This window comes from Macrobrachium rosenbergii, chromosome 18, assembly GCF_040412425.1.
Source record: "Macrobrachium rosenbergii isolate ZJJX-2024 chromosome 18, ASM4041242v1, whole genome shotgun sequence".
NCBI classification, from domain to species: Eukaryota; Metazoa; Arthropoda; class Malacostraca; order Decapoda; family Palaemonidae; genus Macrobrachium; species Macrobrachium rosenbergii.
In genome coordinates this window covers 30,320,863-30,344,202 of record NC_089758.1, presented here as the reverse complement: position 1 = coordinate 30,344,202, position 23,340 = coordinate 30,320,863, and the positions used below count along the sequence as shown (strand labels likewise).

The 23,340-nt window shown below is 38.4% G+C and overlaps 1 protein-coding gene across 13 annotated transcripts in view; it reads left to right on the top strand.

Annotated features, from left to right (window-relative positions):
• Positions 1-306: 306 nt before the first annotated feature.
• LOC136848248 (cellular tumor antigen p53-like) overlaps positions 307-23,340 on the top strand; it is a 28,732-nt gene continuing 5,698 nt past the window's right edge. For 2 of the 13 annotated variants that reach the window (XM_067120613.1, XM_067120619.1), the window contains exons 1-7: positions 12,576-12,726; positions 14,961-15,365; positions 18,005-18,175; positions 18,582-18,762; positions 21,034-21,253; positions 21,398-21,563; positions 21,899-22,021. In XM_067120613.1, the coding sequence (XP_066976714.1) occupies positions 14,964-15,365; positions 18,005-18,175; positions 18,582-18,762; positions 21,034-21,253; positions 21,398-21,563; positions 21,899-22,021 (1,263 nt within the window). In that variant the 5' untranslated portion in view covers positions 12,576-12,726; positions 14,961-14,963. Of the gene's footprint in view, positions 502-10,368; positions 11,105-12,575; positions 12,727-14,960; positions 15,366-18,004; positions 18,176-18,581; positions 18,763-21,033; positions 21,254-21,397; positions 21,564-21,898; positions 22,022-23,340 lie in introns of those variants that run through there. The other 11 variants (XM_067120618.1, XM_067120620.1, XM_067120612.1 and 8 more) reach the window with 11 other exon arrangements.

The following is a 23,340-nucleotide window of genomic DNA, read 5'->3' as shown; positions in this document are numbered from 1 at the left end:
GCAGAATATTCGGCATACTTTTATTAATAAATAATACACTTCGTAATGCATTCGAACAGTAAACCGCAAGTTCCTTTTTGTCATATTTTAAAGGTAAAGAAAAAAAAAACAAACACTGACAGCCACACACTCGCCTCTTTTACAGAAGCTCCGCCTCCTAGGCGCGTATGGGCGTCGTGATTGGCCAAGAGGTCAGGGCTGTCGCCGGCCACCCGACCTTTTTCAGCCCCGTCCAGGCCTCTGATTGGTCAGTTTCTCTCGGGTGCCGGCTTTTCCTGCTACTCCACGGAGGAAGAAGGATGAGGAGTAGTGGTAGTAGGGAGTGGGATGTCGTCAGTGTAGCTAGACTGTGTCGGTGCTCTCGCGAACCGACGTAGACTCGTGAAGCAAAATAAGCAACCACGTGGTCCCGTGTTTGTTTGTCGACTTCGCTGTTTTTAAATTTTTAAAATTTTTTCGAGGACATCACTTTCTTCGACAAGTGACATTGGAATAAAAAAGGTATTTATTTATTGTTTTTGTTATTCGATTTTATTTTAAAAGTTAATTTGGACCCGAGGTTTTAAAAACTGGAAACGACCTTCCTTCCTTCTTTTCGTCCCTTCGGGCATGTTTTGCTCGCGCTGCCTTGCACCTGCTGTTTCCTGCCAGACTTGTCATGATGGGCATGCGCGCCCATGAGCATTCTTATTCTTTGGTAAAGGCTGAATCTAACTCTTTTGTTTTCTTGCGCATTTGTATTGCAGCTCGTTGATTTTTGGTAATTATCCGGTGGTTACGGTCTTTAGGCCTAGGATTAGGCCTAGTCTGAACCTTCAGCCTAAGGATTAGTCTGAACCTCATCCTGTCATCGAAGATTTAATTTGATAGGGTGGGTATTTTTATACTGTCATCAAAGATTTAATTTGATAGGATAGGTATTTTTTTCTCAGTGACGACAGTTAAAAATGCACTTGGAATTCAAAACTTGTTTTAAAGCCAGCTCGTATATATGAACTTTACCCTTTACTGAACGCATAATCAACTAAACAATTTGACATACGCATTGGCAAATTGGGTAAGTGATGATTGGGTTAGGCCATACAATTGGGTAAGCAACAGGTAGCATTTTAGTATTAAAAATGTAATGCATCCTATTCCTCATATTCGTAGATAGGCCATATTTTCGCCAAAGCAAAATTGTAATGAAAATTATTACTGCCCAAGTGCTTGGTGATAGACCTAGTCCATTGTCCACTTGAAGAACGAAAACGTTCGCAACCTCCCACACGAACCTGTTTTTGACCCGTTCGCGAATTCGGGTTACAGAAACTTTATATGCCCGCTTTGCCTCCTAAGCTGTCACACTGATTAAGCCCATTGGATGCTCTATTGATGACAGTATCCTTCCAATAATAAGGTTTAGAGAGGTTATTTTTGGTTCGATCACGTACCCCATATTTATATGGGTAGTTTGTGGAAGTAGGGAGACAAGGCGATATATATTTCTCTCTCTCTCTCTCTCTCTCTCTCTCTCTCTCTCTCTCTCTCTGTGTGTGTGTGTGTGTGTGGAAAAGTAATTGCTAAATAAATAACAAGCTGAATGCAGTAGTAGGCACTTGTCATCCCGCTTTGGGAAGTATGAATATGGCAGAAACCATTGTGTTGTTCCTTTCTCCACAGCTACTCCGTGTTAAGGGGAAAAGACTCTTGACATTGAAAGCTTTCATTTAATATGTTTTGGCATTAGTAGAGCACCGCCGGTAATAGTAAGGCAGGTAATCCAAGCAAAGCCCCAAGAACCGTTTTGCTTCCTCCGTGTACAGCCCAGACGCGGACGGGTTCAGCCTCCACAAAAACAGTACCCGTCCGTCCCCGTCATTTGGCGCTGCATGCACGTGTTTGTATTCCATCGCGAGATGTGGTGGTGGTGGTGGTGGGTGTTGAGGGGGGAGGGGTGGTGATAGAGAGAGGGGTGCGTGGGCGAAAGGATTTCTCGGTTAGCGAGGTGGGGTGGGAGGGGTTGTCTTTGCTGCGGGGGTGGGAGGGAAGGGGTGGGGGTGGTCATGAAGAAGAGCGTCCTTAGGAACGGGGCGCGCGTCTGTTTTGGTCAATGTTCGCGTTTTGACATGTTGCATGCACGCATGTACTCTACGCTTTATGCAATATTTTCTCTCTCTCTCTCTCTCTCTCTCTCTCTCTCTCTCTCTCTCTCCACCAGTTCTTCTCTCTCTGCACAGTTCTTGCGTCTGCACCCTTGGAATCAAATTATGACCTGCGGTCGGTTGTCCCGTCTTCACCAAAAACTGACCGCTGCTGCCGTTGTTATAAAAACTGAATTTTTCCTTAACCCTCGCCAATAAAAAGCTATAGAACTCTCTGGTTGCCTTGTGTAAAATAAACTTTTGTTTTTGACAGGTTTGAGTCCTTTAGATTATACATGATACTTCACAAATGTAAATTTTGTAGATTATATTGGAAACAATTTTAAAAATGTACAAAGTAAAGTGTTTACATTGCTACAGGTATATCAGATATATGGTGAACAACTATTTCGTGCACGACTTTATATTTGAATGTTTGTCTTATTTGTACAGAGACTCCTTGCCAAGTCTCTCTCTCTCTCTCTCTCTCTCTCTCTCTCTCTCTCTCTCTCTCTCTCTCTCTCTCTCTCTCTCTCTCTCTCTCTCTCTCTCGTAAATTCACTAAACAAAACGTGCAGTTAGAGATTAGCTGTTTAAAGTTTAAATTCTCTCTCTCTCTCTCTCTCTCTCATGTCAAACAAAACTTGCAGTTAAATATAAATAAGTTTCAAGTCATCAGAGTGTATTGTGAAAGGTCTTCTTGCCTTGGTATAGTTGTGAAAGCGTGTAATTTTGTTAACGTATTGTGAGATGATTATCGATGCTGACCACTCATTATCGGCAACCTACCTCCCTACCTGCGGGAGCTTCAAGGTTTGACATATATTTTACCCTTTTTTTTCTGGCCGGGGAATGGCGGTGGCTCTTTGTTCGTAATGCATTTTTTTCATATGTTTACGATGAATGTGTTTATTTATTTTTCATAATTACAGAGGTTTGTAGTCTCAGTTTTACGCATTGTACCCTGAAGCATACTACACGAGGAAATATATTCTATATATATTAATAGCGTAGCACAGGAAAAAGCATAACCTTGAATTTAAATGAGGAAGAAAATAGACCGATGTTGAGCATTACTTTGTGACTGGTTGCTTGTGGGGTTGAAATAGCGGGATATAATTGCTACTCTCTCTCTCTCTCTCTCTCTCTGGCTTAGGTCTGTTTTGATTAACTTTACGCGATATGTTTACTTTATCGCTGCTTATCAGCTAAGGACTTGAGCGTGAAGTGTGCTGCGTCTTGACCGGACTTTCTTAATCTATCAGCGTATCTTGGATGGCTTTGTTGTGGTATTTGGATGTGTAATCCTGCTTATATTGATTCCTTTTTTAGTATATTATTTTGACCAGTATTAATGCTTGTTGTGCCTTAGATTAATATAATATAGCCTGTATACAAATAAAACTGAGGCAGACACCTTTGAAGACCGATGACTGTAAGAAGTCATTGTATTTTACCGCCAAATCGTATATTTTTTGACCCGTTGACGGACATAAACTCTAATCATTATGTGCTTTTTTTTTTACGAAACCCTGCAAGATATCAACACTCCCATAACAAGGTTGCCAATGGAGAGAGTTGCCAAACAGACACACACCCTCCTGCATTGTCGAAGATAGCTCTATGCGATTACGTATTTGAGCTAAAGATAGCTCGCGTGATGTCACTTGGTCGCACTAAGTTACATTACGCATTGCCGGCTTGAGGTGACTCTTTTCAAGTACCGAAATACAATATACCTGTATTTTTGTATATTCTAAGTGCTGCTTCCCAACGAAGTAAAAATAAGTGCAGTAATCGCGATCAGTTGATGCAGAGTGAATTAGGTTTAGTTAAGTTGTCAATGATCGTTTTAATGATAGGAGAATGGTACATCGTTAATGAGGTTCACATTTTAGATCCTTAACGTAATAATTATTTGTGTTTATGTGTATGTCTGTCTGTCTGTCTGTGAGAGAGAGAGAGAGAGAGAGAGAGAGAGAGAGAGAGAGAGAGAGAGAGGCTGGTTGCCTACAGTGCACTTATCTCAAAAGAGCTCTCGTCAGTAAGGAAGTGAGTTATAGATAAAACTTTTTATGTTTGGTAAACGCACTGTGACTAGTTTACACTCACGAACGTGTCAGAACATGTTCATTGTTACGAAACGGTTATCATCGAACGTAGTCATGATGTATTTCACCATGAAATGTTTTTTTTATCTTTTATTAAATATAACGACGAATGACCGGTTCAGTTATGTTTACGTAAAATTCAACTGTTAACAGTGAGGCGTATATGTATGATACTTTGACAGTTGGTTACACTTTCAGCAATAGAATAATGTAGTGGTTATCGAACGTGTTGGCTGAGTAGGAAGCCGGCTGAAGCTTCCATCGCCCAACAGCGTTGTTTGGGCGGACCGTCGAGTATCGTATGGGTCTGTGGATAGCTTTTGATTTTCTTTCTACTTCTGAGCAGACCCACTTGAAACCGCAAGTTGATACTCCCCGCGTTAATGGTTATTGGCCAGTGATATGCGAAAAACATTATAGAATACAAGGACAGGATTGGGATGGGAGGAGAGAACAGATGTACGATTAAAGAGAAAGTCACAAGACTATTTCTCTGCATCGTTTAATTCGTTAAAATGCAGCACCTCAAGATGGGGTGTGACTGCAATAGTTATCTGCTGACATTTAAATTTGTTATTTTCAGTTTTCAAATTTAAATTTTCTCAAAGTGGTTGATGACGGTTGACAACCCGGCCATTGAAATATATTTTTTTGTGGTAAACTTTTCTTTGTTCGCGTGGTATAAACTTTGTAGACTCATAAATCTCGAATAGGTTCAATGCCATTTGTTGCATCCAGGTTTTGAAGACTTCCTTCTTAAGCTCTTTATACATTTGCCAAATGGGCACCCACGCTAATCCTTTTAAGATATTCAGCAATGTGGAGCATCAGTTTCAGCGTTGGTTTCTGGGAACCCGGTCTCACCATCCCCCCCCCCCCCTTCATCCTGGGTTGTAGACTTTAGTTTCATGTTTCTGGGGATTACAGATGGGATGTAGTGTGAGAAGAGTCTCATTTCAATTATGTTGTGGGATGCTGTGAATTGTATTTCGTCAGTTTCATTCGTTTTCCTCCCGTGAATGATAAAATCACTTATCATTGCAATCTCCGTGTGTTTGTTTGTTTTTTTCATCTGGCAGTTTTCAGTAGAAAAAATTGTCGTGTATAGTACTAACATCGTCAGCCTTTGCAGTAAACTTACACATCTGTTGTTGGATGCACCAAGAGATTCGTTCAGTCTTGCACTGGCGTTTCCTGTAAATTCACCTTTTTTTTTTTTTTTTTTTACTTCTACTCTTACAGGATACATTATACACAAGTGAATAAATTTCACACAACGCAAGCTATTTGCATAGGACATAATTCCAGCAGCCTTTGATTATTAGTCAATGAATTTTTGTCTGCCTACTTCCAGCGACAGGAAAATCAGTTCAGTTAACAAATAAATCAGTGGAATGTCCTTCAAGCCTTTTTATCCAAGTTTAATTCTGGGCAGTACCACATTTAATTTTTTCCATTTTATATAAAAATTTATTGACATGTTTGAAACTAGCAGTGCTACATAGTCAGTAGTCTTGTTATATTACTGTCAAGGCAATTTATGAGAGAGAGAGAGAGAGAGAGAGAGAGAGTGGGGGGGGCGGGGTTGAAATAGAATTTAGAAATTTTCTCCTGTCGCCGAGAGCAAAAGCTCGTAATGGTATAAGGCCGGATTCATCTAACAACAAAGTGTTTAATTGGCTAAGGTACAGTTAGGCTTTTCTTATCCGTTTCGGAATGGAAGTTCCCGAGAATACGATTAGAATATATTAGACTAATATTTGTGTTTGTATGCATACGTGGTAATGAATATAGAAACTAAACTTGGAGACCGCTGCTTTTAAATGCCTCTGGAGCTAGTTGGGTGGTATCGATGGTTGGGACAGTGTTTAGCCGGTGAACGAGGTGTTGACAACCATAGCCTTTACAAGACCTGTGCTGCCGACCTCTTCTGTGGCCGTAGGGCATTAATAGTTTCTTCTCTCGGAGGATATGCTTCCTGTACAGCATGTTTTTTTGGCGTGAATAGTTTTACTCTCTCTCTCCCCACTTAACATAATATCTTGCCCTTACTCTGTTTTCATTGTATCGTTGTTGAATATGGTAAAAATCAGTTCGGGAAAAGACCAAAGGGATTTAAACGAATAAATTTGGATAATTAACGCAGCTGGTAACTGGCGAATGGGCCTATAGCCGCTGTTTTTAAAACCGCGTTAAAATTTATAAACAGCAGGTAGGTAGGTACCTGGATGGGTGTTTATCCCCACTCGGTAATCCCCTGAAAATCTCTGGAGGGATCCAAATTAAGCAGAAATAGACGATTGCCACATTAGCAGCCGTGGATGTATTCGTCGGAGAGTTTTAGACAAGGAAAAGACTGCAACTGATATCACCATAGCGCAAACGAGTAATGACCACTGTAGTTTGTACAAGGCAGGGAAACTTCGGACCTGTTGCTTTCCCGACCTTGTTACCGAGAAGCAAACAAGGGTTGGATGGGAGAGGATGGTACTTGTTTGTCTCGCCAAGCAACAAGATCCTTGTTGTTTAGTCCCTCACCCCTTCCCACAAGTATCTTTCCCCCCTTCTTTTCCCCACCCCCCTTCGCCGTACTTGACCGTTGGCCGAGGTTTTCAGATACCTACAGGCATTCTGATGGTATAGTCTTCTAGGCCTAGGACTGCATAAAAAAATTAATTCCTTAAGGGCGTTTTTGTGCATTTCACCCAGCTTTAGAATACGGAGCAGCTTGATGAAAATTAATTTTGTTAACCTTACGGGTGAAGAACACCAAAAAACAAGGTCATTGTCGCGTATGGTACTCTAGCTGGTTCAAATGCCTTTCTTGTCCGCACCACCGGATTCGGTCTAAGGACATTTTTGCCCTTAAGTAATTTTACTAGTCTCAGAAACAGCAAACCGAATCTCCATTTGCTGATCTTTTTTCTTTGGTTTTACAAAATCCGTTTCAGGAACTTGTTTTATTTTGTAGGTGTGCCCCCTTTTCTTCGTACATTTAAGGTTGTGTTAGTTTTGTAGCTTAAAAAGCCAATGCACCTTCGTTCATACTTTTTTAGGTCATAATCCCCCCCCCCCCTTGGGTCTTGGGAAGTAATTATACTCTTGTATGTCCATTATAGCGTTGAGCAGTATCTTGATTTTGTAATCCCGTTAACATTTTTATCACATATATAGTGTAATAAACTCCACGTTCATACAGCCGTTCTTAACATGGTATGATTCATGATTTCCCAAACCACTCTCTCTCTCTCTCTCTCTCTCTCTCTCTCTCTCTCTCTCTCTCTCTCTCTCTCTCTCTCTCTCTCTCTCTCTCTCTCTCTCTCTCTCTCTCTCTCAGCAAGTACGAGATATGAAGACCAACCTTTGACATACACGACCACACTTCAGTAACTTTACCGGTTTTTTTCACGCAAGAAATATCTACGACTTGTGATATTATCGTCTTATCGTCTACGTAAAGGCGGTAACATTATCTGTTCCCAAGGGGCCTTATCTCGGGTTATTACCGTGTACGAATTTTTTACTGTTTAGTCTTTCTACCAAACTGGTTTGACTAATTCGTGTACTAACAATAATTTGTTTATCATTCAGACATGAATGTTTATGGCTTGGCAGGTATAGAGATATCGCTTTATTTGTATTATGAGAGAGAGAGAGAGAGAGAGAGAGAGAGAGGTTAAGTCTCTCTCTCCCTCTAAGACAAGGGATGTCCGGTACCCCACGTGTTCTGGACAGTGGATAGTTTACATTTTTAATACTTGATGCGAAGGCAGTTGAATCGTTTGTTGAAGATGAGAGAGAGAGAGAGAGAGAGAGAGAGAGAGAGAGAGAGAGAGAGAGAGAGAGAGAGAGAGAGAGAGAGAAGGCAGTTGAATCGTTTGTTGAAGAGGAGAGAGAGAGAGAGAGAGAGAGAATATCCGGTTTTACCCACGTATTTGTAAAATTATGAAGACGACGATGAGAAAGGAATGGTCTTCGCCAGGAAAATACATTAAAATACACCTGAATGCGTAAATTCTTTAGAGCAACCCCATTATCTTTTTTTCAAACCTTAATCTTTCCTTCTGGTAGGGTCAACAGCCAGGTCTTAGACCCCAGGTCCATTTTGGGGGTCGGGGGTGGGGTTGGGGTTTTGCTTGGGTAGTTTGCCATCAGTCAAAGCTCTCGGTGGACCGGCGGAGCGGGCGGTCTCTCTCATCTTCTGCCGAAAACGTACTTTATGTTATTATCGGATCAGCGGTAAATCTGTGACGCATTTCCGGTTTCAGTCTCCTACTGCATTTTTCATCTTTTTGTTGTTGACCTTTATGACTGGATTACCTTTTATTGTGCCTTTTTACTTGGACCAGGATCGATCCCCTCCCCACGAGGAAAGTTAGGAATATAGGCCTACTGTTTCAAGTTGAAAACCCTTGCACTTATAGTATTCTTATTTACCCGTCTCCCATTAATGTGTGATGTTTTCATATTACCGTCGATTCTTGACATGTTATACCACTTCGGACTTTTCGTGATATATAAAAAATATAAAAGAATTCTTGTACATGGGATACTAAACGATCAGATGCTTATAGTCACGACTTTGCATTTGTTACGCGTCATCATGTGCTTTGATGTTCAATAGTTATTTGTGAACTAAATTGGGAGTATTGCATTGTAATTCTAGCGTACGACTACATCGAGCAGTCATATTTATTTATATATTCACCTGAAGTTATTAGGTACATCGTTTAACGTAATCTGTGTGCAACATAAACTATAAAATGGCAAATATTGACAGTTGTTCCCTTCAGTGCAAAATCGTGTAGTAACTATAAACGGGTCATATTTTTGGCGGCGTTGTGAAAAATTAAGGGAAGGTTAGGTAAGCCTATGCGCAAATTTTTTGCATTTAATTTCCTTTGGCTTTCAGGAACGTAGAAATTTGGAGGGTATTGGCCTAGAATTAACCAAAATTTGATACAAAAAATAAAATGAGACTTATTACGTCAGAATGAATATGGGAGAGATTAGTTTAACGTGTTAATAGTTTAAGAAATATGATTACGTATAAACAGAGAGGAAAAGCAGCAATCGTCTCAAAGAAATCGGGGAAAAAAATTGAAAGATTCCTTGGTTTATGCCACGGAAGATATACAGTGTATCCGAGGAAGAAGGGCATAGGCTATAGGCTAATAAGGATCGATTTCTGTATCGTTTTTTGTTGTCTGTTCGCGCTCAGAGGAGGAAAGGAAGACCACTTGTGACGTCAGCATTTTACAAAACGTTTGGTTGCACCCCCATCCAGGGTTGGGGCACCCCACCCTTGTCCGTCATAAGCTACACTACGATTCTAGGCACCCGGAAACCCTTGCTTAGTTTTTTGTTTTGGTATATATATATATATATATATATATATATATATATATATATATATATATATATTTTTATATATATGGTCAATAATTATTTTTATCAAAACAGTTTAACCAGACCACTGAGCTGACTATCAACTCTCGTAGGGCTGGCCCGAGGGATTGGAAGCCAAGCACTGGAACCAAAAAGGTCATTCGTTATAGTGGTGAATGAATGATAATGAAATTAAAAACTGCTGAGAGGCACACACTCTCATACTGGAGCACACACACAATAAATACATGCATATTCACGATTCCATATATACTGTATTCACTAAAAAGGTATATTAAAATTTAAAATAAATTTATTGAAATTTTAAAATTGTTGTTCTAAAATTCATTAGACCCCTAAGGGTTTTCGTATTTCTATTATTTGCTTTTCATATTTTATCAGTTAAATCACAGCTCCTCATGAACATTAAAATTGCTATTACTGAAATTGTAGGAGATTATGACAAAATTTCCTTCATTGGTCTATTCCCAAAAGTTGATAATCGCATGTTATATTTTGGACATACACATAATACATGTGTGACAATTATCAACACTTTGCAATCTGGGCATTTGGGAGGAGGGCCAATGGACTGTTCATTAAGTGTCCATGTGTCAAACGAGTGTGGCCTATTCGAAGACGCGTCAGAATACTTGTGTGTGTGTGTCTCTCTGGTATGACGAACTCCATTTTCCAACACTGGATTTTATCACAGCACTTGATTTTATCTATTTTATTATTTTCAGGTTCTTCATTCCATATATTCTGCCATTTACATATAATGATTGTTTTTATGACTTGAAGTGTTAAGCTTCAGTGAAAATTTTGATTAGTCAGTGATTTGTCCCATAAATTAAGTAATTGCTAAAAGGCTCATCATGTAATCAAGACTTAATCAGATTGACAAGCATCAAATTTACATAATCGAAGGGAAAAAAGTCTTTGGTTTGATATTGGGTTACGGTTGCGATCGAATACAAAAATAATTTTTAACTTCACTAAACCGGAAAGCATGGATTCCCGTCAGTAATATATCCGAAGAACAGTAGAATAACGAGGAAAGCAAGTGTGATTTGGTAGCGTAAATTAATCGCCTGCTGACCTTTGGATTGACTGAGTGATTTATGGCTACTAAAGCTGGCGTGACAACATTGAACCTTTGCATTTAGTCAAGAGGAAAATGTTAAGTGCCATGCAGTCACCCGTTAAAATACTCAACGAAGATGGTGGGATGGAAAAGAAGCAGAGAGAGAGAGAGACCCACCCACCCACTTTTAGTAGGCAGTCTTTGGGATGGGTACGTATGCAACACCAGTTGGCATTGAGTGGGGGTCGTCTTTTGGACTAAAACGTTCTTCCAAAAGTGTGGTACGAGCCCGCTTCCGAGAGGTTTTTCTGTGCGCCGTTGCTGATTGCCGTTGCATCATATTGTGGCTGGAATTTAGATTGAGTTGACCGTCAGTTTCGCTGTCTTCGTGGTAGGTGAGTTTGTGTTGTCGTAAAGACATAATTCTCTCGCTTTCTTGAAAGACATAATATTTTGTGTATATATATATATATATATATATATATATATATATATATATATATATATACATACATACATATACATATATTATATACACACACACACGATAGCCACACAACTTCACTGTGTATATACTGTATATTCCTGAGTTTACAAAGTACATTTATGTTTTTCTTTATTTTTCTTGAATAACTTGTTCTTCCGTGACATAGCTCCTTCCTCTTCTTCTTTTTCTTCTTCTTCTTCTTCTTCTTCTTCTTCTTCTTCTTCTTATTATTATTATTATTATTATTATTATTATTATTATTATTATTATTATTATTATTATTGGCCAAACTGCAATAAGCCCAAGTGATCCAATAGCTAAAAGCAACCCAGAACGAAAAGAGAAACGAGAAGTAAACTGTATAAGAGAAATAAAAGAAAAACACGCTACCTAACATACCATCCCTGAGTGTTCTTCCCTAAGGTGTCCACAAGTTTTCACTCACTTTCAGTTGCTGGACTTCTTATGGAATAATCTGGGAGCTGATTTATTCACAGGCTATTTTTGCTCAGGTTCGTCTTCTTGCAGCTAGTCCCAATAATCTATAAATTTATCGAAGCTCTTCTCTCGTATTTATAATTTCTGTGTCATATTTCTGTAGGTCTTTTACATATTTATGTGTTATTACGTTAAAAAAATCTGCTTTCAGTGCTATGTAACCAAAGAAACTCGTTAAAGACTGTTAGTATGCAATTATGAGTAGACAATCATAGACAGTGAACAAGTCTTGTGATGACGTAGTTATGTACAGGCAGCATTGTCAATGCATTCATTAATATATTTATTAATAATTCACGGATTAGTAATTCGTTTATGTATGGACGTCAGGATTCCAGTAGTTTTCGTCGCCCTCACAATTGCTTTCCGTTATGTCTTTTATATTTTTTGTTTGATCATAAATGTTGTGTGGCAGATCTTTTCGCGTGGTAGTTGGCTGTTGACTTTTGATCAGCCAGAACATAATACTTCTGAGTAGTTGCGAAACGTCATTGTAACCAATGCTATACAGTGCATGAGTTTGCTGGCATACAGAAGATGCTCTCTCTCTCTCTCTCTCTCTCTCTCTCTCTCTCTCTCTCTCTCTCTCTCTCTCTCTCTCTCTCCATAAAGGCAACTGTGGCCACTCATCACGTTTAGTTGCCAGCTAGTTTAAAAACAGATAGCATTGACATGCATGTCTAGAAGTGTAGGTAGTGTGTGCATGACTTCTCTTCATAAAATTTAATAAATACCATTGAATATATGTAAGAGGTATTGTATCACTTGCAAATTCATGTAGATACACACTGGAGACGATTGAAAAAAGTGTAGTGGCCATCTGTTCCGGAGTTGGCGCGACGTTTTAAAATCCACGTGAGTAATTGAGGCCCGAGAAGTTTAGTCTTCAAGTGTGAGCTTCAGAGTGTGAACGTACGAAAGAAGCTGCCTTAGTGAACACCCACGCAATGTTTTACTTCTAATTAAATTGTGAATGTTAGAAAGGAAAGATAGCTGTAACATTAGGAGAACTGACGTGCGCGGCATTTAAAGGTAAGGAGCCTATTGGGAAGGAATTTTCCGTGTGTTGCAGGATCGGCAACTCCCGGCATCAAGGTTATCCAAGTCACCAGCGGGTTGCTAGTGTTTTTTGACCACTTCTGAGTTTTGCCCGCAACGAAATATTTTTTGTTAGAGGCTTTATAAATTCAGGAAGATTACAGATAATGAATATTAGAGTTAAAATGCCCCTTGTCATCTGTAAGGATCGGGAATCATCTCTGGGCGTCGTAGCATGCCCAAAGTTGCTTGACCCGGATTAGCAAAGTGGTCTGATAGCTAACCGATTTCTTGCCAACTAAAGGAGCCATATATTTCCCCCAACTGGCCGTCTCCCGTTTCATGCATTTCTCACTTGTTGATGTTGCAAAATAACCTCCTGTTGTGTGTGTGTATTTCCGTTAGCACAACGTATATTTTTACCATTATTGTATGTCATGTAAATTTGACTGACCAAAAGTCCATAAAGCTCTGTATAAGCAATTGGATAAATATTATATATATATATATATATATATATATATATATATATATATATATATATATATATATATATATATATATATATATATTATATATATATATATATTATATATATATATATATATTATATATATATATATTATATATATATATATATATATATATATATATATATATATATATATATATATATATATATATATATATATATATATATATATATATATATATATATATATATATATATATATATATCAGGAATCAGTCACAAAACACATTATAAGGGCATTCCACAGTGATAATTAAAGAGATGCATCGTAAGCTTACCTTTCCCAACCTAGCCTAACTTGAGGTGCTAGGTCCTGCTAACTGGGCTGCCATAGCCAAACCTGACCTATAGCACCATAAATCAACGTAATACAGGTGTAATACAGAAGTTCATCCCTTGCAAACCTTGCATACCAGGCCATAGTGGTAAGGTGTACATTTTTGTATTCCAATTCCGGTAATTGAACGTGGTGGAAGAGGTGCTTTTCCTGCCCTGTACTGTTTTCCCTTTTCTTTCTTTCCAATCCACTCAAAAGTAATTTTGCACAAGTTGGTTTTCAGGTCTTGATTTTCCATTCTGCTCATCCAGACCTCCCTCCCCTCTTCCATATATCTGTGCCTATCTATGTAATACCCTTCATTATTATTGCTATGATAAACAGCCCAGATTTAGCTCCTTCCAATGCATGTGCCACTGCCTTTGTTTATACATTGCTCGTTTTTCTCAATAAAAGTATGATTTCACTCTTATTGATTTGGAACTTGAATGTTCAGTGCATAGAAAACTAGAGTCATTAGTATACAAAGTAAAATGGTAATTTCAGATGCCAGATCAACTAATTTATATGGGTTTTATGATATGACTTATAAATAACACACAATACACAGTTACAGGCTTAGGCTTCTCGTGCTTTTGATCAGCTCTCGTTAATTTTTGATGCAAGGACAGCAGTGAAAAGCCAAATACTGTGCTCATTTGTAGAGTGAAATGGGCGTTACGTATAATTGAGAAATTGACCAGTTTTTATATTCTGATACAGGGAAAGTAGTCTCACATGAAAATGTAGAATTCAGGCATTTAAAGTGTTACTGTAATTGTAAATCACAGGGATGCATAGTCTTGTAACCTAACCTGGGCCTTCCAGTCCTACCTTACCTAGGGCATACTAGATTCCTCCCCTTACCTTGTGCAAATATTATTTACTTGATCTAATCTAGGTCACTGTACTTGATTTTCTCAACCCTGCTTGAATATTATACCTGGGGTAATTGCAGGGATACATCCTACCTAACCTAACTCGACCCTAACCTAGGGCCTTTAACTTGAATGGCAACAAGCATCAGAAGGTCAACATGGTTAGTATATCTCACGTATTTTAATGGAAGAAGGTATCGGTGTTTCTTGTACATCTTCATTTCAATCCTAGTGTTTCAGGTATGAGGCTTTTATTTGACTTTAGAATGCATGTGCAGTGTATTATGATTGTTTCTTTTCTGTAATTTAACATATAGAAGCTATAGTTAATTTTGAATTTAGAGTAAACCTAAAAAAAATTCTCTTTATCCATATACTTTGTACTACACATTCATTACAATTTATCTGAATTCCTCACCCAACTTCTATTAGTCAGGGTTGACATTGTGGTGGTGTTTGTGTCTTGCATATTTTCTTAATTTTTTCCCCATTATTTTCACAGAAAATGGAAAAAGAAGAGCAGCTCTTGAGTGATGACATATATGATATGATCGACCAAGATCTCTCTCAGGGGATAAATGGAAACTTTGAAAGTTTGGTGGAATCCCCACACCCTGCTGAGCAGAGGGTGTTTACAAGTTTGGTGGAATCACCACACCCTGCTGAGCAGAGGGTGTTGACCAATCATTCACAACATGCATACCAGTATAATCAAGGCACTTCCATTTATGTTGGAGGTCAGCAGCCTGGCATTCAGTACCCAAATCAGCTGGAGAGAGAGCATTTGGTTGAACAGGGTTTTGATGGGCACCATGCCCAACAGAGACGTGAGGAGCAACAGTCAGTACAGAATTATCAAGACGGGCAGCCTTTCCAGACTATGCCATGGGATTCAGTGACGGAGATGGTGAGTGACTGAGACGTACAGTACGTGCGTTATGGCTAAATTTTAAGAAGTACAGAATTACATTCAGTATTGTATAATGTACCAGTAAGGATGTTTTTGATGTGCTTACCCTGTACTAATCTAGGAATTCTCTTTGCTGGTCATGAGATATTACTTTTATGGTGTGTGTCGGTTAATGGCAGTAAAAGTGTGAATTGACGATAAAGTTCGTCGTGAGCAATGGATTTCTTGTTATTTTTTGGTGCATAGAAAAATCAGTATTCGTATTTGGCAGTAATGTTGGTGTTTTCCCCATCATTATAGTTACACCTTTTACAGTGCGTTGGAACTAGTTTTCTTTTGTCATGCGCTTTTACTTGAACCTTAGGTACGTTGTTGATTTACTTGAACCTTAGATATATTGGTACTTTTTAAAAATTCAAGTCACTGTTATTACTGGGTATATAAGGGTTCAGGTATTTGTTGCAAGCAATCCATGCACACATTCCTGTGGTTAAATTCAGCTAATTTTATAGCACCTCAGTGGGAGAGTATATTTATGGGAAGGTTGTTTTTTTCCCCTCTCTCTTCATGGAGTTCAAAAGCTTGCCTTGGGAGATTTAGGATTAATAGGATTTGTTTTACTTAGGGATTATATTTGATTTAGAATTGAGTGGTCATGATCTGTTAAAAGTTGTACTGTATTCACAGATTTCAAGAATTTACGTTTAATCCGGGTTGAGGTGCGTGTGTATGCAGTGACAACGGAAGTGTATGGAATTACATGAAGTGTATTTGCAGTTATAAAATGTATACAGTCCTACCTAGATTAACGGACTTAATCCATTCCAGAAGGCTTTTCTTGAAATGAGTATACATAAGCTGAGCGAAGTGTTCCCATAGGGAGTAATGGGGATGGGATTAATCTGTGCCAGACCTCTTAATTTAACAAGCCTAGTGTGCAGAACTTATGGAAAAAAAAAAAAAAGTAAATAGGCAAAATGAATGCAAATTTGTTCTCAGTTATACAGTAGGCTAATTGGGAGAGTTGATGTCATGTGTGAAAGGTGGTGAGGAAGATAAAACCTTTCCAGTGGTGTTTGTTTTTGCGTGCAGTGTAAAATGTTCTTAAAAGCAGATACAAGCAGTCCCCGGTTTACGACGGGTTCCGTTCTTATGCCACTTTATAAAGTGAAAATCGTCGAAAATAGTCAAATATCCAAAGAAAACCTTGCTTTTATTGAGTTTTTCATTAACAAAAAAAAACTCCAAATTTTATTATTCTGCTGTTTTGGAGCCATGTTTCTTCCGTCGGATCGGCGTCGTAACCCTGGAACAAGCGTCTTAAACTGGGAAATAATTTCAGATGAATATATTTGAAAAGCTTTGTAACCACGGAACGTAAGCTGGACCCGTCGTGAACTGGGGACTGCCTGTATATCATTGTTATTCAACGAGTTTATAATATGGTTTGTTACAGCTTTGACAGGGTTATATCTTTTCAAGGAAACCATTGTGTTGCACCCAGTTTTGGCAACCCCCCCCCATGTTTATGTGTGTGTGTGTGTGTGTGTAATGAATCAGCAACATCCTCCTTTCCCTCTTCCTCTTTTGAAGGCAGTTTGTCAGCTGTTTTGTTGCTGGGCCCTCTGAAAGTTCTGCAATAATGTGGTGAGCTCTGCTTTATGCTCCTTCACCAATTCCTCCTCCTCCTCATCATTACTTGACTTCCAAGCCCATGGACTTTCCCAGAGGCACAATATCCTCTATAACAGGCTGAGCTTTCCTCACATCTGTAGTATTTTCAGGGCCCAGATGACTTAACTAATTACATGCAGCCCCTGCTTTACAACGGGTCCGGCATATGACGTTCCAAGGTTATGACGCTTTTCAAATATATTCATCACAAATTATTTCCCAGTTTACGACGCATGGTCCGGGGTTACGACACGTTGTATGCCGATCCGATAGAAGAAATATGGCTCCAAAACGGCAGAACAATCAAAATTTGGAGTTTTTTTTTTATGAAAAACTCAATAAAAATGCAGGTTACTTCATTTTTGATATACTCAAAGCATTAAAAGTAAGGTTTTCTTAGGATCTTTGACGATTTTCGACGATTTTTTGGTTTTTTGACGATTTTCGGTTTGAGATGCGGCGTAAAAACAGAACCTCCGTCGTAAACTGGGGACTGCCTGTACTGTGCTTAGCACTCGATAATAAAAAAAAAAAAATAAGTGTTCAGCAGAGATGTGTAGTGAGACTCACATGTAGACTGAAACTTTCCCTTTGTGCAACTAGGAACACGATGCATTATTCTCATATATACATGATTTAGTTGGTTTTCTTTGTACATTCTTTAACCAAGCAAACTCCTGATAATGGAAACCTCCTTCAACTGAATTGCTCGTTAATCAAGACGTCTGTTGACCGAGGTATGAATGTAGTTGAAATAAATACTCTACTGCTTATTTTAATGTAATTTTTAGAGTAATGAAACATTTTATACAGTACCCAGGACAGATGCTGACAGTTTCACTTTCAACGTTGGAATGTGTCTAGCTGCCTCTTACTTAAAATTTTCATGTTCTGTAAAATAAAATTCATTTGTATTCTATGTAGTGGTACCACATATAAAGCTACAGTACATTAATCTCTAGCCGTCAGATGTCGGCAGACCTGGGTTTGTTGGTGACTCGTCATTGCCAGAACTAACAGCACCTCCAACTGTTGCTCCTGTTTTACCATTTGGAGTGCCTTCTCTACAGCCTTGGACTGGTCAGTTTAACTTCACTGCCTCAATTACTACTGACAATAAAGACAAAAATAAGGTATGTACCTATAACACAGGTACTTTCTGCGTGCCCTTTAAACTTGAAAGCTTGCAAAGATTCTGTTACCTGTCATTAACACTAATATTGTTTGTTTGTATGGCCAAAGTTTAAGGCAGTAAGCTTAGGAAGCTGACAGGTTAAAAAATTTTATGTGGTAGAATTTGAATTTGCAACCTTCAGAGAAGTAGTTCCCGAAGTGTAAGGAATTTACTTTATCCTTTGTATATTTTATGTAGATTTTTTTTGTTATTCAGATGTGATTTTCTATATACAGTTTATTAATTTACTGAATATTACTGCAATTCTACCAGTTGCGTTAACAACTGCTGTGAGGAAGTCTAGGGTTTTCTTGATTAGCTATAGTAGCCTTTGTTTGTTAATTATTTTTTTAATTTTCTTCCAGTGGTGCTACAGTCAGACCATGAACAAGCTGTATGTTGTGTCTCAGATAGCAGTCCCATTGAGCATCTCTGTAAATCCCTCGGTTGAGGGTACTGTCACATTTACCCCAGTCTTCAAGCAGAGTCAGCACATGAAAGATCCGGTTCTGAGATGTTACAACTGCAAAAGTCAAAATGGTAGTGGTAAGATGTCAACTACAGTTGCAAATTTTTTGGTTTCCCGGCAAAATGATAGCAAATGTGGATCTCATGAAAGCTTTTAATTTATTTTTATGGTACAGTGCTTCCATACTATTACCCCTTCAGTATTTAGGCCTATGGCCCAAGAACTGATATGAAAGAGTAGCAAGTTTCTGTTAAGCATGTGGAACAAGTATTTGAAAAAAAAAAAAAATGTTGAATTTGGTGTCAATGTACATATTGTAGCCAAACTTGTAGTTATGTAGGTTAAAGTTACTTGGTCTTCCTTAATTGATGGCTCTGCTGACTGTAAACATAATTTGGTAAGAATTATTGGATTTTTTCTTATTTGCCTTGGAAGAATTTTAAATAGAAAAACTTGCATTTGTACTTCTCTATGTAGCTGATAACTGGGCCCTCTGCTTTTAATAGTGCTAAACCTTTTTTGGTCCATCGAACCTGACAAACACGGCTTCTGCTCGTTCTCCCATGGTATCCTAGTATGAGGGGGGATGAGAGTGTGGGGTCGTCACAACATGTGCTCTCTGACCATGGCAGCCCTTGCATGTCTGCTAAAGATTACCCTTGCAATGACTGCATTGAGAGGTTGCAGAGTGCACTTCCCAACCATGGCTTGTGGTTTGCCTATGCCTGCTCCGGCTATGCGGGCTCATCAGGGTATGGTGATGGAATATTTGGAGTAGAATAAGATGATTTGGAATACCCTCATTCATGTCATTCTTGGACCACTTTCAGCTAAGGGGTCCATATTTGATATTGCTGATGTTCATACTGTCTTGGCTCAAGAAGTCAACCTTGTTGACCCTCCCATTTCTGTTTTGATTCCTGTAAGAGAATCCCAGTTTCCTCCCATTCCTGGTCTTTGTCTTCTATATGCCTTGTCCCTGTCCTAAGATTTTGTAGGTGTGTAGAGTGGTAAGACTTCACACTAGTTGGGATGACAGCGTACATTACCTTCCTTTGAATGTACTGCTCTAGGTAGGGTTGGCTTGGAGATCTACAAGCATTATTATTATTTTATATTATTATTCAAAAGATGAAACCTATTCTGATGGAACAAGCCCACAGGGGCCATTTGCTTGAAATTCACGCCTCCAAAGATTTGGTGTTCATTAGGAGGCAGGAAGAGAAGGTGAAGAGAAATACATAAAGAAGAGATCCCACTTATTACAAAAAGAAGAACAAAAAAGTTAATAAATTGATAAAAATGTATTGAAATACAAGGAGAATAGTGTTAGGGTAGTAACACATTGTGTCTTTGCTTGCTCATGATCCCTCCTCTTCCCTTTCTTCTTAGAAGTAGAAACTCTTGCCCTGCCTTTGGGCTTTTCCAGAGGTACTGTGCGGGAGTCAGAGGTGCACGTATTTCTTGTCTATTCATATCCTCTGGGACCTGTTTTAAATCCAGCTCACAGGAGTAGGTGATACTCGATACCAATAGACAATGTTGCAGTGGCTTGGGAAGCAATCCTGGCTAATCTTTATCCTTTGTAACAATTTTGACTCCCTTTCAAGTGCAATTGACTTCCTCTTTCTCACATACCAGTTTCCAGTTTGTGCTTGTAGTACCTCTGTGTAAAGGCTCCAGTTCTTATAGCTTGGAGAAATACACATTATTTAGAAGAAAAAGTAATTTTGTATGCTTTATAAAAGGAAAGACTAAACTTTTTAGTAAATGAATTATGAGCCTTGTTTGAATACAGTTGTCAAGTTGATGGTTTCAGGTAATGAGTGTCTTGATTCATTTGTGGTATTGTTTATGAGATTTGTTAGTTGAAATAATAATGTGCAATTTGGTTTATTTCTGTGCTATCTCTCTCTGGTCAGTTTGCATTGCACTTATTTCTTATAACGGTAATTATTAGAAACCATATGATGGTGGTAATTGCAGCCTAGCCTGATGACTTGTTTGACATAAAGTTACTCTTTCTCGAATGGCTGATAAAATACTCTGTTTTGATTCATGGAAACAGTGATGCTTCAAGAGTTTACTTTTTATGGATTCCAGTGTGTCAGTTGGTTTTCTCAAAATGTATACAAACTTACTCTTTCATATACAGTATGTGGAGTATCTTGTGCGTTCTTTGCTTCGGCTGTTATTGAACTAAAAGATTAGAATAAGATTAGGGAAAAAAAGTATTTTATGGTATTTTTATAAATCAGTGTTTTGTTTAGCAAAGTAGATGTAAAAGGTAGAATTTTTTTCCTGAACAGTTGAAGAACTGTTAGTTTTAAGGTTGACTTTTTTCTTAGCAGGTGAAGGACAGGTAGCTGATCATATTGTGCAGATAGAGAGTTCACATTGCCAGTATAGAACACTTCCTGATGAGCGACGGGTAGTTACTGTACCTCTGCCTCAACCACCACCAGGGGAGAATTATTCAACAATACTTTTCAAGATTACGTGCCTTACATCATGCATTGGGGGCCCTAACAGAAGACCTTTTTGTCTTGTTTTAACACTTCATTGCAGGTTTGTGTAAATTATTTTGGGTTCATTCCTTCATAATGTTTATGACACAGGAAGCACAAGCTCCACATTTGGAACATGGTTATTATGAGTAAAGAGGTTTGTATATTTCAAATGTGACAATATTTAAATTTATTCACTTTGCAGTAAGACTGGAAGGGTGATCGGCCGACAGATTGTGGATATAAAATGTTGTAAGTGTCCATACCGAGACATGGCGAATGATGAGAAACAAGTTGTGAAAACTACAAATTCCGATTCAAGTAATAACACAGTAAACACACAAAATCTTGATGAAGGGACAGGTCAGAGGGTAGGTATACTCTTAGTGTTCTTACAAATCAACAAAGATCCTTCCCAAGAGTGGTCTCTCTTATTTTCCTGATATTACCAGTAGTGTTCATAGTCAAAGTTTATCAACTAATGTATTTGGTAAACAAACATCTGTCTGTACAATGCTGATTTGTTACTGTACTGAGCAGTGGAAGTTGTCTTTTATGATTTGAATTCCTGTCCTTGCAGGAGAGTTGAATAGATTACAGCATTACTGAATGATGGCTCTGATCCACGTGTTAGTTACTTGCATCATATTATATCTCGTAACCAGGGTTTTTCTCATTACCTTTTAACTGTATTTACCACTTACAGGTAAGGAAATTAGCTTCACAAATTAAGGTTGGACAGAAGCGTAAAAGGCCAACCAGGATGTATGAGGTGGAAATTGTTGAAAGAACTGAACCACGAGTGCAGTCTGGTTTTGTTAATATATCTGTAAGTATTACCTTCTGTACGCATATCATCTAACAAAAGTCAGTGTAATATTCTAATTTTTAATGGTAAGGGTAATTCATAAATTTGCTCAAGTTTGTTACTCAATAGATATTCTGGAAAGGTGGTCACCAAGTGCTGAGATTTACTGATGGAGTTTGTTGTCTTGAAAAGGATTTACAATGGTTGTGGCTCATCATAGGGAAGAGTTGCCATCTCATATGCACATACTGACTGCTTGCCAGTGAGATGGTAAAGAAAATCATTGAAGAAAAAGGTTCCATATAGGGGGGGGGGGTTGTTGGGTTTAGTGCCATTAGTGCACCTCACGTGATACACTGTAGGCATTACTTATGGTTTTTGCTGAAAACACTGAGCTGCTGAGAAGCAACACAGTGCTGGAAGTGGAAGGAGCCTTGCAGCACAGATAAGTGTGCATGCACAAAGGAGAAACTTGGCACTAATGAGAGCATGATGCAGTGACTTAAAACAGCTCAGCTGAGAACAAAATGATGAGGTAGGCTGTCTCTGGTTACAAGATAGCTGGGTCTACCCAATAGGATTTTGTTTTCCTGACTGTATTTTTAGTCAGTGACAGCCAAAGAGTGCCTTGCGTGAGAAGCTTCATGTATGGAAGTTGTGGTTCAGTTTGTATACCTTGGAAAGTTACAGAATACTTTAAAATTTGGAATTTTTCTTTAGTTTGCAGCTTGCCATGCAACATGAGTGGCAAGTTGCGAATTTTTTTGTTACAGTACTTATTTACTTTTGAATACAGTACAGACCTTACACTAATAGTAGATTTGGTGTTTGCTTGTGGAAAACTCTTTTCATCTAATTCCATTCATTTTATGTAATCTTGAGACTGTGTATCATTTACACAGTATTAACGTGCTTTGTAATATGTTACATTGTATTAATGTATTCCAGTACATTGTATTGTTACATTCAGCCATACCCCTTTCCCACAACATTGTATCCTGGCTGGACAGTCTCTTTGTTGAGTTACTGACTTTTAATTATCACCTCCATTCCCTGCTTTCATCATTTAAACATTCCTAAGACTTTAATGAGGGTTCTGTAACCAATACCTCTCTTGGGCAACTTGCTGTATTTATTTGTAGGTTCTTCTGTTATGATGATGAATGGTAAAGGACTGCTGTTATGATGATGAATGGTAAAGGACTGGGGGTGAAAGTCTTCTGGTACACCTATCACTTTTTATTTGTTCAGTAAATCTCCAATGTAATGGTTATTTGATTGCTCATTTTTGTATGTAGTTAATGCTTTATTAATATCCACAAAGAAAAAAAATTTTCTTA